Below are 18,632 nucleotides of genomic sequence, written 5' to 3' on the forward strand. Positions count from 1 at the left end.
ACTTAGCACACACCTGGGCTCAGTGATTATACCGATGCGTGTTTAACTTCGTTGGTGGGCTGAGAAGGGATCGTTGCTTGCTGCCGCTTACGCACAGGAGGGAGGGGAGCTGGGGGGGACTTTGGGGTTTTCATGTTTAACTGTCGTTCATTCTTTGGGGCACTTCTCTGTTTTCGTCGATGGTTGCGAAGAAAAAGCATTTCAGGATGTATATTGTATACAATTCTCTGACATTAAACTTGACCTTTGAGAAAATATAATGGACCTGGTTTTTGGAATGAGCTTGGTTAAGTGACCTAACTGACTGTGGGTAAACATTTTAGGAATAGTAACCAGAACTCAATACGTTTTAAGGTAAGTAGAGATAAAATCAGACCTTGTGGGAAGGTACTAAATTTGAGGAGAGCAAATTACAACAGGATAAGAGAGGAGCTAAGGGGAATTGATTGGGAGCAGCCTTAAATTCCAGCTGAGTGGAGTTTAGGATTGGGATGTTCTAGTAACGAGGATGGTAAGGCAAGAGAAGTTTGGATCACCTGAGTGATTGTAAATTTAGTCAAGGAGAAAAAGGAAGTCTACTTGAGGTTTAGGAAGCTAAAATCAGACTTGGCCCTTGTACAATACAAAGATAGCAGGAAAGTGCTCAAGCGGGCAATTAGAAAGGCCTAAATGGATCATGTAACGTCCTTGGAGAGCAGGATCAAGGAGAATCCCAAGGCTTTTTATACTAATATTAAGAAAAAGAAGATAACTAAAGAGAAGGTAAGCCTCTCAAGGATAAAGGAGGGAATTTGTGCTTGTATTCAGAGCAAGTAGCTGAGGTACTATCTGAGTATTTTGTGTTGATATTTAACAAGGAGAAGGATTTAGAGGGTAATGAATGCAGACTGGGGTATGAAAATGTGTTGAACATTTTGAGATTAAGAATTATGTCACACTAGGTCTTCTGAAAAGCATAAAGGTGGATAAATCCCCAAGGCCTGGAGGCATAGATCCCAGAATATTGAAAGAAGCAAGTAAGGTGATTGCTTGAGATTTTACAAATGTGTCCTCACTAGAAACAGATGAGGTCCCAGAGGACTGGGTAGTTGTAAATGTTGTGCCTAATTCAAAACAGGGAAGTAGGGATAATTCAGATAATTATAGACCAGTGGACTTCACATCTGTGGTAGAGAAGCTATTGGAGATGAGTCTGAGGAATGGTATTTATACATATTTGGGAAGATATTCAGATATTCAGCATGGCTTTTTGTGAGGCAAGTCATTGTTTACAAAACTTGATCGAGTTTATTAAGGAGGTGACAACGACCTTGATGAAGGTCAAAGGAATACAATAGGATATAGACCAGTTACAAATATGATCAAAGATGTAGCAGATGCAGTTTAATCCAGGCAAGTTTGAGATTTTGCACTTTGGGAGGTCAAGTGGAAGGAGAAAGTATACAGGCAATGGTAGACACCATAATACAGGGTGCAAGTCCACAGTTCACAGAATGTGGCTATGTAACTGGATAAGGTGTTAAAAGTGGTGTAAGGCATAGGGGTTTTGAGTACAACAATAAAGAAGTCATGTTGCAATTGTATAAAGCTTTAGTCAGACTGCACTTGGGGTATTGCAGAGGATGGTGCCTGTGGAGAATCTGCGGAAGAGGTTTACCAGATTGCTACCTCCATTAGAGGGCATGAGTTATAAGGAAAGATTGTGCAAACTTGGGCTATTTGCCTTAGAACACCAGAGGCTGAGGGAAGACATAATTAGAGGCTTAAATTATGAAAGCCATAGATAGGGTAGGAATGTTTTCTCCCAGCGTAGAAATGTCAAACACCAGAGGAGATGTTTTAAAGGTTATTAAGGATAAGTGTAAAGGTAACATGACTGGCAATTTTTTCCCTGTAGAGTGCCTGGAATAAGTTACGAAGGGTGGTAGTGGAAGCAGACAGTTTGGAGAAGCTAGGAGACTTTCAGAAAGACTCATGAATATGAAGGGTATGGAGGGATATGGATATGGATGAGGACACTTAATATAAATTGGCATCAATATTGGCACTTCGTGGGCCAAATGGCCTGTCTCGTGCTGTTCTGTTCTATACTCAAGATGCATATGACTAAGCTTACAGAGGAAAAAATACACAACTGGAGACTGGCATTCATCTGTTAATATTTATGAAAATAATGATGTAATTAGTTGAGAAATCTGGCTATCCAGCAATGCAGCTGTTTTGTATTATGCATATTTAATAAGTGCACGGATACCAGGCTTGTGTATCAAACATGTGTTATGAGTAAATTACTGTGAAAAATATCAGCCAACAGCAAATTAACAAATTAATCCTATTAAATGTGACTTCTTAATACTCATTTCATAAATCAAAATTGTAAAACAGAATTTAATTTAATTGTGTCTATCTTAGAACACAAGAAATATTTCTGCATATTTACTGAGATTAACTCACAGATACTTCAGGTTTTCCAATTCTTCAAATGCCCTCCATGGAATCCCTTTAATTTGGTTATTGTTGAGCAACCTGAAGAGACAGAGGAGTCAGTAATAAACAAATGCATCAAAAAAAGCTTGCAGTTTACACAGAAAGATTTCATGGCACTCTCAGGAAAAAAGATACAGCAAATAAATCAGGAAGGATTGCTGCTTCCACTCCTCCGAACCTGTAGATATCACACATTTTGTCCCTGTTGCCACATAACTAAATATATGGGCGGCTCCCTAAAGATATACAGTCTGAGCTCCTTGGATCTCTTCCCACTTCTCACATTCTGAGTTGATGATCTCTACAAGATATCTGGTTTTCTATCAGCCCCCTCTCCAATCTTCCTGACTCTTCTTCTCAAATCTGTCCTACAGATCATCTCCTCAGATCTTTCCCAAACCCTCCCTCCCTGTCTTGCTCTTTGCCCAATTCTTCCTCCACTACTTAACTCCAACTCTATGACCTTTTCCTAACCTAACATCCTCTGCATGACCTTCCAATCTGCTCACAACTCCCTTTCTGTACTTATCATTTGTCGTGGTGGGAGCTCTTGTGCCTGATTGAAAACAAATAATAGCTAGTTTCTCCAGACTCAGAATTTAAACTAAAGACTCAAGAGACTGTAGATGTTGGAACCCAGAGCAAAATACTAGTGAACTACTGGATAACTCAATGGATCAAACAGCACTTGTGGAAGAAAGAAATTGTCAATGATTCATGTCAGGATGCTTCAGCCAAAGTATGCTTTAACTACATATTCAAGAATATTGATTTTATTATTTAAAATATTAAAAACACACAGACCCAGCACAGTTTTTGGGAACATTTTATTCAGTCTGCAACATGTAATTTTAATTATTTGTCCCATTCCATCTGTAATAGTGAAAAGGCAAGAGAGATTAAACAACAAGATGAGAGGCAGTTCAAGGCAAATGGGAACATAATGGATCTTACTATATAATAAAAGTTCGATTCAGAGGTGAAAATGGAAGAAGCAACTTAGCTGAATATTGCTTCACTAAAATCACTTAAATCATCTTCTCTAGCAGAAATCTACTAGTTTTCTTTTAAAATATGTTCAGAAGAAAATATACCCTTTTAAGGTTATGTTCACTTTTTAAAAAAATGAATCTAATACCTTTCCATTTGTAGCTCTCTTTTTGAGCTAGTTGAGTGGATTTGCTAGTTTCTTTTATGAAAGGTAAGCAATTGAGCAGATAATTGCATTAAAAGAGATTAGCTGTTTACATAACATCTTTCACATTCTTGGAACATCCCAATCATGATGTAATCAATGAAATATGAATGAAATGGACAACATTCATCAAATTGTCATTCTCTCAACCAAGCTGATCAGGGTGACCCTGCAGCATACTTTCTGACCATTACTGTGTAGGCAAAGATCACCACGAGACCACAGACTGAGGCCATTCAGCCCATTGAGTCTGCACTGCCATTCCATCATGGCTGATCCTGGATTGCACTCAACCCCATACACCTGCCTTCTTGCCATATCCTTTGATGCCCACACCAATCAGAAACTATCAACTTCTGCTTTAAATATGTCCACAGACTTGGCCTCCACCACAGTTTCTGGCAGAGCATTCCTCAGATTCACTACTCTGGCTAAAAAAATAAATGCTCCTTACCTCTTTTCTAAAAGGTTGTCCCTCAATTTTGAGGCTGTGCCTCTAGTTTTGGATACCCCCACCATAGGAAACATCCACCTCTTAGTCCTTTCAGCAGGTTTCAATAAGGTCTTCACGCATTCTTCTTAATTTCAGTGAGTACAGTTTGGCCAAAAGTTGCCAAATGCTCCTCATATGTTAACCCCTTCATTCTCGGAATCACTCTTGTGAACCTCTTCTGGACTCTCTCCAATGACAACACATCCTTTCCGAGATACAGGACTCAAAACTATTGACAATACTCCAAGTGCGGCCTGACTAGAGTCTTATAAAGCTTCAGCATTATCTCCTTGCTTTTATATTCTTCTCCCTTTGAAATAAATGCTAACATTGCATTTGCCTTCTTTACCACAGGCTCAACCTGTAAATTAGCCTTTTGGGAGTCTTGCATGAGGATTCCCAAGTCCCTCTGCACCTCTGATGTTTGAATTTTCCAACCATTTAGATAATATTTTGCATTATTGTTCCTTTTACCAAAATACATTATCATATATTTCCCAACACTGTATTCCATCTGCCAGATTTTTGTTCATTCTTTCACTTTGTCTATGTTCTGCTGCAATTGCATTGCTTCTTCAGCACTACCTCCCCCTCCACATACCTTCATATCATGCACAAACTTTGCCACAAGGCCATCAATTCCATTATCCAAATCACTGACAAACAATGTGAAAAGCAGCAGACCCAACACCGACCCCTGAGGAACACCACGAGTCACTGGCAGCCAACCAGAAAAGGCTCCCTTTATTTCCACTTGGTGCTTCCTGCCTGACAGCCATTCCTCCATCCACTTCCTACATTTCACCGGTTGCCTGACGTGGAAATCGTTGATGTTTATCAACTGTATTTTTGGGGTGGGGGCGGGGGTGAGGTACTTAATTTTAACATGTACCAGCACAAAAGAAAGGCATGGTTGAAAATCATCACTGGGATTTCCATATCAGCCATCTGCAAGGAAGCAGCTTCTTTCAACATTTAATTGTTAATAAGAATTCCCCTGCTTTGTTGGCTGGTATTTTGGGCAAATAGTTCTCTGAATGCATGATATTTTTAATCAAGTCACTTATCCACCCTCACTACTCCTCTCCACTTAGAGTCTCTAAGTGATTCAGAGGCTCCGGGTATAGCTGAGACCTCCACGACTTTGTTATGTGAAGAAAACTTGGTAGGGTCCATTTTCTGAATGCTACTGCTGCTGATCTTGGAGAGTTCAGCTCCCTGCATCCCAGTGAGGGGCTGTTTTGTTGGTAAGCAAACATCAGAAGCTGGACAGTTTACTGAGTGGCGATTGGCACCTTGCTTGAAAATACAGGTCACATCAATCATTCATTGCACATGCACAGTGATGTTGGCAATATGTATGACAGTACATGGGCTAAACTTCCAGAGGTTTTCTGTGGGTTTGTAGATTACATTCAATCGCCTGCCTTATAGAAAGATTTTGCTACATGAAGGAGCTTTTAGGCCAAGGAGTTTTAAGTGACAGGAGCTTTGAGTCTAAGCAATAAGTAGATGACAGGGAATGGATCAGCAGGATTTGAAAGGCCAAGTGTGACTGGAGTGGATTAATGTAAATAAAACAGAAAGAGATCTCATAGTTTATGGGTATTCTTTTGAAATACACATTCTACAAGATCTCCTGACTTCCAATGATATTTCTACCCTAGTGTATCCTTTAATAAACTGCACATTGAACTGTCAGATAGGGTATTATTTAGGGATTAAAACAAAGTTCATGCTAATCCATCTATTAAAAATGAACTCATTATTATGCTTCATGGGAATGCTATTCATTAATAAAATGGAGATATTGAAGTGATGATCCAAACTCAAATAGTAATTTTGTTGGAACCCTGCCAGAGGTAAAGAAAAGATAAAGACCATAAGTCAAAAATAATCTGTAGGAGCTATCAGTTAAAGTGACATTAAATCAGAATATAATCCTACCCAGATCTTCTCTACTTCCATACATGGAAGAATAAAGACATGTTGTAAATACTTCAAAAATAATTTTTCTCACAATTAGCACAGGTCTACAAGCACCAAATGTTTAATTTCAAATGTTTTAATCTTAATGTTTCTTTATCCATGTACACTTGAACTCACAATTTCTGTTTGCCTCAAATGGAGCTCACATATTTAAACTTCAATTAAAAAGAGTCTGGCTTTCTCTATATGCTCAAACACTTCTGAACTAAGCTGTAACAGTCTGCCAATTACATCTTGTTTCATATTTGAGAAAGTTCTGGCTTACCAATTATTTAAAAAAGAATAATCGATACTACACATGTTGATGTTTGCTGAGGCATCACTTGGAGGTCAGAGGGACAAAAAGTCTGAATGGAGAAAATGACATGTTGAAGGTAGATGAAACAGACGACAAAAGATGCTTCTGAAGGATAGGGCAAGTCTAATTAGGATTAACTTGGAGAGTAGAAGAACAAAATATTTTTGAAGGGAAAAGAGAAAAAGCAGCTTGAAAATGAGTGTTATCGAGATGCTGCAAGCTCTGATTGACAAGCAAAAAAGCCCTTGGTTATCAAACTAGCAAATGAACTGACATTTCCGAGATCTTTCAAATAATGAAAAGAACCTTCTTTGTCAAACAAGAAGACATTTAAATTTAGGTACTGTAGGTCAAGAAGAACGAGGATGATATGTAACCATAGATGTTAGGTAAAAAAGAAGCCTTTACTTTTTAAATGGTAAATACTCTTCAAACTTTGAAAGAAGCTTACAACATGTAGAGTGAACTCTGTAAACACACAGGGAGATTGGACATATGTCTGTCTGTATCCAAAATTACAAGCATACTGAAGTTATGTTTGTTGTTGGACATCACTTGCTGTAAATTTCACTGCATTCCATTGATTAATTTGTCAGCGTTGCACAGAATGATATAATTGCTGATGAACAATATCCTAGAGTGCCCTTCAAATGGGTGCCGAACAGGAAGGGTTGAAAGGCAAGTAAGTTACCCTATTGTTAAATTACTAATGGCCACATCTTTAGGACCACCACCTACATGTCACAGACCTTCCCTCCTAGGTACTCTTGGATCTCAAGCCTGACAGTAATAACATCGATTTTTCTAACTTCCAGTAATTTCTTCCCCCCCGCCCTTCTCTCTTTTTCAATTCTCCATTTTGCTTCTCCTCCTACCCCTTTCCTTCTCTTCAGCTGGTGCACCTCCTTCTCTCCAATCAGATTCCTTTTTCTTCAGCATCTTTCCTTTTCCACTTATCACCTCCCAGCTTCTTTCTCACTTCATTCCAATTTGCCCCACCTGCCCATCTTCTCCCTGTGCTGCTTTCACATATCACTTGCCAGCTTGTACCCCTCCACCTCCCTCCACCACCTCATTCTGACTTCTTTCCCCATCCCTTCCTTTCCAGTCCTGATGAAGGCTCTAAACCCAAAAAATTCATTGTTTACTCCTCCCCGTATATGCTGCCTGACCTGCTGAGTTCCTCTAGCATTTTGTCTGGTGTTGAGTTTAAAGGAATGACTGCAGATCCTTTTGAAAAAGTACAAAATTGGATTGAAAAGATTAGATGCTGGAGGATGTTTCCTTTGATTGTGAGGCGTGGGGGAGGGGTCCAGCACCAGGGGCACAACATCAGAGGAAGAATGTATTTATAATTAAGATAAAAAGAAAGAGGGTAATGAACCTTTGGAGTTCTGTGCACCAGGCCAAGGATCCTCAATCATTATGTTTATTCCAGCTACAGATCAAAAGACACGGTTAATCCTGTAAAATGATGCTGAAATAGAAGCTATACCACGATCTTAATAAATGGCAGAGCAGGCTCAAAGAGCCAACCTCTTCAAACACTCATTGTCTAGTTTTTAGATAAGTCCTGTACCTAATGAAGTGGCCTCTGAGTGTATGTTTGTGGTTTTCTGCTGCTGTAGCCCAGCAACTTCAATGTTCTACGTGTTGTGTATTCAGAACTGCTCTTCCACACACCGCTGCTGAAATGTACGGTTATTTGCATTACTGTTGCCTTCCTTTTGGATCGAAATAGTCTAGCCATTCTCTTTTGACCTCTCCCATTAACAAGAGCCTTTCACCTACAGACCTGCCACTTAGTGGATGTCCTTTTTTTTTGTTTTTTTGCACCATTCTCTGTTAACTAGAGATTACTGTGCATGAAAATCCCAGAAAATCAGCACTTTCTGAGATGCTCAACCATCCTATTTGGTACCAACAATCATTCCATGGTCAATGTCACTGAGATCACGTTTTTTCCCCATTTTGATGTTTGGTCTGAATAATGACTGAACATCTTGAGTGTGTCTGCATGCTTTTATGCATTGAGTTGCTACCTCATGATTGGCTGATTAGGTATTTGCATTAATAAGCAAGTGTACAGGTCTATCTAATAAAGTGGCCACAAAATGTACATTTTAATATCTTATCTGTTTTGAATATTTGAACAGTTATAATTTTACAGGTATTTTCCTGATATTATGTAGGAGAAAAATTACTAGTCTCCTGATAGGATAAAAGAGTTAATGCTTTTAAGCACATAAGCAATAGAACACCTTCTAGAAATCGAAATAAATAACGTCCATCTGTTGCCCTCTATCCACTGCACTCATTATATCCTTAAAAAACTGCAGTAAGTTTGTCAAACAGGACCTGCCTTTGCTGAGTTCATACTGCATTTGCCTGATGGATCCATTTCTTTCCAGATGCCTCACTATTTCTTCTTTAACGACAGCTTATAGTTACCTGCCTTTTGCCTACATCCTTTTTTGAGCAGTGGTGTGACATTCATCTTCCAACCTGCCCAGAGTCCAGAGAATTGTGGTAAATGATCACCAAAGCCTCAACTATAACCTCTGCCATTTTTTCTGTGCCCTGAGATGCATTCCATCAGGACCAGGAGACCTGTCAACACTTAGGCGCAAGTATTTGCTTAGTATTACCTCTTTAGTGATAGCTATTGTATCGAGGTCCTCACCTCCCATCACATCCATATCATCTCTCTTTGGCACATGTGTCCTCCACCGTGAAAACCAACATAAAATAGTCAAACAAAGCCTTGGCCATTTTCTCATTACCCAATATCAATTCCCCCTTCTCGTCCTCCAAGGGACCGACATTCACTTTGGCCACCCTCTTCTGCTTTATATAATTATAAAAACTTTTACTCTCCTTTTTTATATTTTGTGCTAGTTTATTTTCATAATCTTCTTTACTTTATCGCTCGCTAATGGTTCTTTGTTGCTTCTTAAAGTTGTTCCAATCTTCCAGTTTCGCACTACTCTTGGTGACTTTGTACACACGAGCTTTTAGTTTGTTGCCTTCCTTTATTTCCTTATTTATCCATGGCTGGCTCTCCACACCCTTACTGTCCTTGCTTTTAACTGAAATCTACTTTTGTTGAGCACCATGAAAAATCTCTTTGAAAGTCTTCCACTGTTACTCAACCATCCCCCCATTTAGCCTGTGTTCCCAGTCTACTCTATCCAACTCCTCCCTCATCCTGTTGTAGCCTCCCTTGTTTAGGCATAACGCATTGGATTTAGGTCAAACTACTGCATCCTCCAATTGTATGAGAAACTCAGTGATGCTGTGATCACTCTTTCAAAGAGGATCCCTAACTACTAGATTGCTAATTTTACCTGTCTCATTGCACAGGACCAGACTTAAGATAGCATGTCCCCTTCTAGGTTCAGTAACATGCTGTTTTAGAAAGCCATCGCGATGCATTCCATGAAGTCCTCCTCAAGACAGCCTCAACCAACTTGATTCACTCATTCTATGTGCAAGTCAAAGTCCCCCATGATAACTGCTGTTCCATTCTTACATGTCTCAGATATTTCTCTGTTTATTGCCAGTGCCACTGTAATGTTATTATTTGGTAGCCTAAAGGCAACTCCCAGCAGTGACCCTTTCCCCATACTATTCCTAATCTCTACCGAGATAGATTCAACATTCTGCTCCTTAAATCTTCTGTCATCTCTCCCTATCACCCTGATCTCATCCTTAACTAAGAGCAGTAACCCACCTCCCTTACCTTCCTCCCTATTACCTGATATCCTTGGATATTTAATTCCCAATTCTCTCCACGTCTCTTTAATGGCCACTAAATCATGCCCCTTTGTACTGACTGGTGCCTCAAGTTCACGGACCTTGTTATGAATACTCTGGGCATTCAGATAAAGTGCTCTTACACTCACCGTGCCTTTAAAATCTAGAAATCTTTGTTTCTTATGCACTCGACTTTCTGCACTCCACCCTTCATTTTCTCTTTTTTAACTTTTGCTTTTACTTTATCAACACTTTTCTCTTTTACTTTATCCATACTTCTCCATTCTGTTCAACCCACTCCCCAACTATTTAGTTATCCACAACCCTAGTTATGCAAAATTTGATAAATACATTTACATGCAGATTTGAAGATTTTCTCTGCACAACTGAACTTCTTCAGATTTGAAAACTGTCAGAAATCTGTCCTTGAAGGTTGTTTTAAATAGCAAGCATTGTGCACTGTTTATAAAGCATCTGAAAACCATTACCAGTGAACTGAGATATTTTAGTATAGAGAACCTAATGGTGGTAATCCAACTGCTTTTAGCAACAAACAACATAACAGCATCTTAAAAGCTATACATAGCTTCTAGCAAAACAACCCATCCCTCTACAGTATATTGTCTGTACTGAACAACAGCTGCAACAGGTTAGCCAAATTTGTGTGGTTTTGTCAGATAGTGGATTAACACAAAAGGTAGATCTACTTTGAACTTTTGACAGATGTTTTCAGGAATGGTCAAAGTAAATATTTTGCTGAAGAGTTAACACAAAGGAAGGAATTTGGCTATTACACTCCCCCTCTTCTGATATAGCAGCACTTTTACAAATCACACTTTGACTTGGCAAATAATCATGTAGAATTTGCCAGATTTCATGGGAAATCTGTAACTGCCATCTTTTCACCAGAATACAAAGAACACACTTTGCTTAATCTACTCCCTGAAGTATACCATAAAGGAACATTACTTCTGATTTAAATTCTAGACAATTACCTTTCCTTAACTCTTCTTCCTCCTTTCCCCTTCACCCCCCCGTCTCCTTTTCCACCTACCGCAATCTTTCACAATAATGGATTGTTCATAATGAACAACAACACACACAAAATGCTGGTGGAACACAGCAGGCTAGGCAGCATCTATAGGGAGAAGCGATGTCGACGTTTCAGGCCGAGAGCCTTCGTCAGGACTACCAGCATTTTGTGTGTGTTGTTTGAATTCCCAGCATCTGCAAATTTCCTCGTGTTTGCTAGTTCATAATGAATCTAGTTTAGAGCAGCATGTGAAACATTTCAGATCTGACTTACTTTTATTAATACAGGTATCCCCCGCTTTACGAATGTTCGCTTTACGCTGCTTCGCTTTTACAGAAGACCTACATTAGTAACCTGTTTTCACATTACAAAGAGGATTTTCACTTTTACAAAAATTTTTCCCATGTAAATTAATGGTTATTCACTTTATGCCATTTCGGCTTAAGAAAGGTTTCATTGGAACACTCTACCTTTGTAAAGGGGGGGTGGGGGAGACACCTGTATAAAGGAGTTAAATAAATAACTAAGCTGCAGAATGCTTAATCATATTTGTGGATTTTAGCTGGGCTGCAAAGAGATAATTTGATATCCTTGTGCTTCGATAGATTTGTCTCGCCATACTTTTCTGCAATACTCCCAGTCTGCCAAAGACCTTTGCTTAACAGTCGCACAATAGTTACACCACTAATATTACAGCATCTACTCAGAACTACACATTAAATTTTCTTCAAGTATCTGGTATGAAACCCAAATCTAGAAACTTCCAACCTGAGACCAATCAATTTAACTCATATCATGCCCAACTTTTCCTCAGTTCCTTTTCCAGTCAGATCAGGAGTTGAAGCTCATGCAGAGCTCTCTTGGCTATGAATGTCACAGGTTCACAAAGAATCATGATTCATAACATTCACTTTATAAGACAATTCCAACTTTTCAATTAAATTCTTGATTGAATCTGGAAATCAGAGTCAGGTTTATTATCCCCGGCATGTGACATGAAATCTGTTAACTTAGCAGCAGCAGTTCAATGCAATACATAATGTAGCAGACAGAAAATATAATAATAAATAAAATAAAAAATAATCATAATAAATAAGTGAATCAATTACAGTATACTTGAATACAGTATAGTTGAAAAGAAAAAACATGCAAAACAGAAATACTGTATATTAAAAAAAAGTGAGGTAGTGTCCAAAGATTCAAAGTCCGTTTAGGAATCGGATGGCAGAGGGGAAGAAGCTGTTCCTGAATCGCTGAGTGTGTACCTTCAGGCTTCTGTATCTCCTACCTGATGGTAACAGTTAGAAAAGGGCACGCCCTGAGAATCTACCAACAATGGTTGTATTGTCAGCAAATTTATAGATGGTATTTGAGCTATATATACACAGTCAAGTGTATATAGAGAGTACAGCAGTGGATTAAGCACACACTCCTGAGGTGTGCCAGAGTTGATCATCAGCAAGGAGGATATGTTATCACCAATCCACACAGACTGTGGTCTTCCGGTTAGGAAATCGAGGATCCAATTGCAGAGGGAGGTACAGAGGCCCATGTTCTGCAACTTCTCAATCAGGATTGTGGGAATGATGGTATTAAATGCTGAGCTATAGTCGATGAACAGCATCCTGATATAGGTGTCTGTGTTGTCCAGGTGGGTCTAAAGCTGCGTGAAGAGCCAGGTTGCATCTGCCATTGACCTATTGTGGCAATCGGCAAATTGCAATGGGTCCTGGTCCTTGCTGAGGCAGGAGTTCAGTCTAGTTATGATCAACCTCTCAAAGCATTTCATCACTGTCGATGTGAGTGCTACTGGGCAATAGTCATTAAGGCAGCTCATATTAGTCTCCTTAGGCTCTGGTATAACTGTTGCTTTTTTGAATCAAGTGCGAACTTCCGCCAGTAGCAATGAGACGTTGAAAATGTCCTTGAAGACTCCCGCTAGTTGGTTGGCACAGGTTTTCAGAACCATACCAGGTACTCCATCTGGACCTTCTGCCTTGCAAGGGTTCACTTTCTAACATCGGCCTCCGATGCAGAGATCACAAGGTCATCAGATGCAGCAGGGATCTTCACAGCTGTAGTTGTGTTCGGCACCGGTGTTCGGTGAAATGGTCTCAAGCCCCCACACTTCTTCCCTCACCACCATCCCAGGCCCCAGACAGTCCTTTCAGGTGAGGCACCACTTCATCTGCAAGTCAACTGGGGTGATATACTGTATCCGGTGCTCCCAATGTGGCCATTTATACATTGGCGAGACCCGCCGCAGACTGGGAGACCATTTCGCCGAACACTGGAGCTCAGTCCTCCAGTAGTGGCGAGATCTCCCTGTGGCCACACACTTCAATTCCACAGACCACTCCCACTCCGATATGTCTGTCCATGGCCTCCTCTACCTTCAAGATGAGGCCACGCGCAGGTCGATGGAGCAATACCTTATCTCCTGCCTAGGTAGCCTCCTACCTGCCGGCATGAACATTCAACTCACAGACCTCCGTTGATACCCCTGCCCCCCACCTCACCCCATCCCCATCTATTATTTTAGTCTGGTTCTCTTTCTCTCTTTTTTTTCCCCCCTCACTATAATCTCCCCCCAGCTCTACCTTTCTTTCTCTTTTATTTCCCATGATTCTCCACCTTCCCCTAGCCCATTTCCCTTCAGCCTATCAATTCCTAGCTCTCTACTTTATCCCTCCCCCCACTTCTTATCCCCCCTCGACCATCCCATGTTACTTCACTCCTGATGAAGGGTTTCGGCCTGAAACGTCGTCACTACCTCCTCCCATAGATGCTGTCTGGCCTGCTGAGTTCTGCCAGCATTTTGTGTTTTTATTCAACACATTCTGTTTGAGATACTTACAATAAAAAACAAAAATGCATAAAAACTACTTTCATTTCCATTATTATTTCCTGTTGTATAATACCTTTTATTCTAGAAAAAGAAAAGACCAAATGGGAACATTTCTTGAAGGGAGAAGAGAGTTCTTTACTCCCACACAGTGTATTTATAAAGTTAATCTACTCTGCTATGCATCAACAGGTGCCACAGATTAAATCCCTGATTGGCTGTGTGCAAGTCCCCATCACATCAGATCGAACATTTCTCCTGCTGATGAATGCAGGAAGCCATTCAGTGACAACTCACTGAAGCACACAGAATAATTTCTTCTTGGTTTCTGACTGTGATGCTCCAAGGCCAGCGTGACATGTTAGCTCCCATTAAAGTGAGTGAACCTGCTTTTAGGATCCAAGTGGCCATTATCAATATGCATCGTGAAGTGGGTCATGAGGACAGAGAGCATTAGCTATTGGTTTCCATTGGAAGCAAAACTAAAAATATGTTGGATACTTTCTAAAAGATGATATATGCTATTTTAGAAAATAGAACAGTCAGAAAAAAACTCCCTGTAATTACATTTCTTTTCTATGGTCCTTTTGCAATCAACAATAAAGTAATACGAAAACATTGAAAGGGATTTAAGATTGTTATAAAATGTATGGAAACAAAAGAACAAAAACAATTCCTGCAGATGGCAATTGACAGGCATAATCCCAAAAGAAAATGAACTAATTTTTCTGAATGCATTGTGAAATAATATCCCAATAAGATGAAGTTAAGTCATAACATTTGCTCTTTAGAGGACTCTTCATTAATAGTTCATTATTCAGTCAGCAACAGCCTTGTTACTGTACATTCAGAACACAAGCATTAAATTTTTTAAAAATTGAAAGGAACATATATGGGAACTAGGCAGCTTAGGCCTTTTGCCTCAAATATGGAGTTCATATCCAGATCAGTTTGATTAGTCTTGGAATAAGCCAACAGCATTAGGCTTCTTTAATGTGGTATTTCTTATTAATAACAATCAAAATTAACAGGGGTGGTGGGGGAAGAAGTGATGTACCAATGCTCACTAAAGCTTTCTTGATAAAGCTTTCTGGTGCAGTCAGGTGCCTACCATAACACATTCAGTGCCCAAGACAAAGTCTCCCATTCTGCAATGGTTAACATTTCAATCTTGACCATGGATAGACTTGCAAATACATACACCAAAAAAAAAACAAAATCAGCAGGACAGACAGAAGCTATGGAAAATCAAAAGTCTCAAGAGGATATCTACATCATTCTGAAGGTGTAGATGAACAAAAAAGGAAAAGACCAGGGGAAAACAGACAAGGATCTCCCGCCAAACCTCCAGCCCCCCCCACCTCCACAGTCACTATACTGGATGGATATCAGTATACAGTTAAGTGGAAAAGTGATGATGAAGAGAGGAAAGAGACAAGAAGAAAAACACAATATGATATTGGCTCTGTTATCAAGTGATAACCAAAGGAAGTAGGATTGGTGACAGATATTCGAAAGAGTGGACAGGACCATTAGAATCAGCAGGATGAGTGGTGTGTCAGTTCCATGGAGTTCATATGGAATGTTTTAAAAGGAAAATTTGACGGACAGAGGAAGCACTTGTGTTTCTCTAACATGTTCATCAATTTATCTATTACCGTTTATTCTCTATGGATAAAAGGTCAGAGGTCTGCAAACAAAAAGAAAAGCTGTCAGATTTCCTAAATTTGCATGATAGCTTGGATTTCCACTTATAGTAGCTATTATATGCTTAATCCAAAACAAAATTAATGCATTGATTATGCAATGGTCTACTTGAGAGAACATTACAGAATAGAAAATTTTGATTAATGAAAAGGTATCAATTCACTGATTAAGACAAGATATGCCAGGACTGCTTTTTATTTCAAAAACAGGAACTCACTACCACTTTGGAGTTTCTATGGATGCTAAAATAAAGGATATTGACTGGTTTTGGAGGGACTGTACAAACACCCACCAATTACAGAACCTAAGAGTGACTGAATGGTTACAGCTCAGAAAAAGTCCATTGAGTCTACACTGGTTCTACATAGTCAGTCTCACTCCAGCTTCATCCCCAGTGTCTGCAAATGTTTTTCCTTTCAGATGCAAAGTCAGCTCCCCTTTGAAAGTTATAATTGAATGTAAGTGAAAAGACATTTCTATATCAAGGCATAATATTATTTAAAAGAATATTATTCAAGTTAGTGTAAGTTTTATAGACCACAGCATTTGCCAGCTAGCAACTTGGCCAATAACAAACAAAAGCCCTTTTCTGCCTTGGAATAGAATGCTAGAGCCCTGAACCTGGCATACTTAAGATTCATAAACAAAGTTCTCTATTTCCTGTTATTTTTCTATAAACAAGATTTATTCATTTCTATTTTTCTTCAACATTTAACTAAAAAACAGAACAGCATGGTGTGTTACAGCAGAAAACCAGTTTTATATCTTTAAAGATACACTGCACTACTTTGTAACATTTTGCAGCAGCACTATTTCCATTTTTAATGTGAAATGCCAGAGTGATTGTGGCATTTCATTTTTAATGTAGTGGTTACAGTCATGAAAGAAGTATGAATTTATACTTCTGAATTAACATGAAAATCAAAGTGAAAACGTCTTCTTATGTAAATAAAACCAAACATACGTGCATGCAGAAGCTATTCAAATTTGATAGGTTTTAATAATATCAAAAGAGCTGAAGTCTACAGAAAGCGGAGCAGTGTAGAGTTCATTTGTCCTTATCAATGGTACAGGTGATGGCAGTCCCTGCAGAGCCCTCCCTTCACTCTCAACCTCCCTACAGCCTTTGATAATGTTGAGCATATCTCCTCCACTGTCACTTTTCCACTGTCCAGATGTGAGTGACTGACCTCTTGTGGTTATCTTTGTAACCAATCATCTCAAAGTTCAAAGTAAATTTATTATCAAAGTACAGTGGTGGTAGAAAGTTTGTGAACCCTTTAGAGTTTTCTCTATTTCTGTATAAATATGACCTAAAATGTGATCAGATCTTCCTAAAACTAGATCAGTCCTAAAACTAGATAAAGAAAACCCAATTAAATTAACAATAAAAAAATTAAACCTGTTCCTTTATTTATTGAGAAAAATGATCCAATATTACATGTAATATTACGTAAAATTCTGATCACATTTTAGGTCATATTTATGTAGAAATAGCGAAAATTCAACAGGCTTCACAAACTTTCTAGCACAACTGTGCATATATATCACTATATACTATCCTGAGATTCATTTTCAGTTGGGCACACTCAGTAAATCTAATAATCATAATAGTATCAATGAAAGATCGCACCATCAGGGTGGACAACCAGTGTGCAAAATACAACAAAATGTACAAATGCAAAAAGAAAAATAGAAATAATAATATTGTAATTATCATTATTCTTATCTTTTCTCAGCGGAAATTGGTAAAACCTGAGGTAAAGCCATAGCCAAGCATACTCATTTCTCAATTGCTAGGAACTGATTCATCACCATCTTTGACTTAGCCTACGAATGTGGTGTCGCCAGCAAACTTAAATGTGGCATTAGAGCTGTTCTTAGCCACACAGCCATAAGTGTAAAGTGAGTAGAGCAGAGGGGTAATCACTCGATCTTGTGGTGCACCGGTGCTGATGGAGATTGTGAAGCAGATGTTGTTGCCAATCTGAATTGACTGCTGTCTGCTAGTGAGGAAAATTAGGATCCAATTACACAAGGAGGCATTGATGCAAAGGTCTTGAAGCTTCTTGATTAGTGTTGAGGAGATGACAGTAACGAATGCCAAAGTTGTAGTTGATAAAAAAACATCCTGATGTGTGCATCTTTGCAGTCCAGATGTTCCAGGATTGAGTGAAGAGCCAATGAAATGGTATCTGCTGTGGACCTGTTGTGCCAGTAGGCAAAATGGAGTGGATCTAAGTCGCTTCTAAGGCAGGAGTTGATATGTTTCATCTCCAGCCTCTCAAAACAGTTCATCATTATGGATATAAGTGCTACTGGATGATAGTCACTGAGGCAGGAAATCAGGTCCTTCTTAGGTATCGGTGTAATTGAGGCCTGCTTGAAGTAGTTAAGTACCTCAGACTGCTGAGGTGAGAGGTTAAAGTTATCAGTGGACATTCCAGAAATTCCTGGCAGACTGCTCAGAGGATGTGCAAACCAGCTAGCAGATGTTCTCACTGACATCTTCAACATCTCCCTGAGCAATGCCACCATTCCAACGTGCTTCAAGGCCACCACCATCATCCCCATGCCAAATAAGTCTTCAGTGTCCTGCCTAAATGACTACCATCCCATTGCACTCACATCCATCATGATGAAGTGTTTCGAGAGACTCGTCATGAGGCACATCAAGACCCTGCTGCCCCTCTCACTGGACCTCCCTGCAGTTTGCGTACCGTCCCAACCGCTCAACAGACGACGCGATTGCCATCACCCTCCACCTGGCCCTAACCCACCTGGACAAAAAAGACACATACGTTCAAATGCTGTTCATAGACTTCAGTT

General features: G+C 39.4%; 1 protein-coding gene across 5 annotated transcripts in view; it reads right to left on the minus strand.

Annotated features, from left to right (window-relative positions):
- The window catches only part of LOC132399839 (peroxidasin homolog), a 234,550-nt gene that overhangs the window by 94,480 nt on the left and 121,438 nt on the right, over positions 1-18,632 (minus strand). For all 5 annotated transcript variants that reach the window (XM_059980655.1, XM_059980654.1, XM_059980656.1 and 2 more), the window contains exon 3: positions 2,455-2,526. In XM_059980655.1, coding sequence (XP_059836638.1) covers positions 2,455-2,526 — 72 coding nt within the window. The remainder of the gene's footprint in view (positions 1-2,454; positions 2,527-18,632) is intronic.

The sequence above is a fragment of the Hypanus sabinus genome, chromosome 9 (genome assembly GCF_030144855.1).
Source record: "Hypanus sabinus isolate sHypSab1 chromosome 9, sHypSab1.hap1, whole genome shotgun sequence".
Lineage (NCBI taxonomy): Eukaryota > Metazoa > Chordata > Chondrichthyes > Myliobatiformes > Dasyatidae > Hypanus > Hypanus sabinus.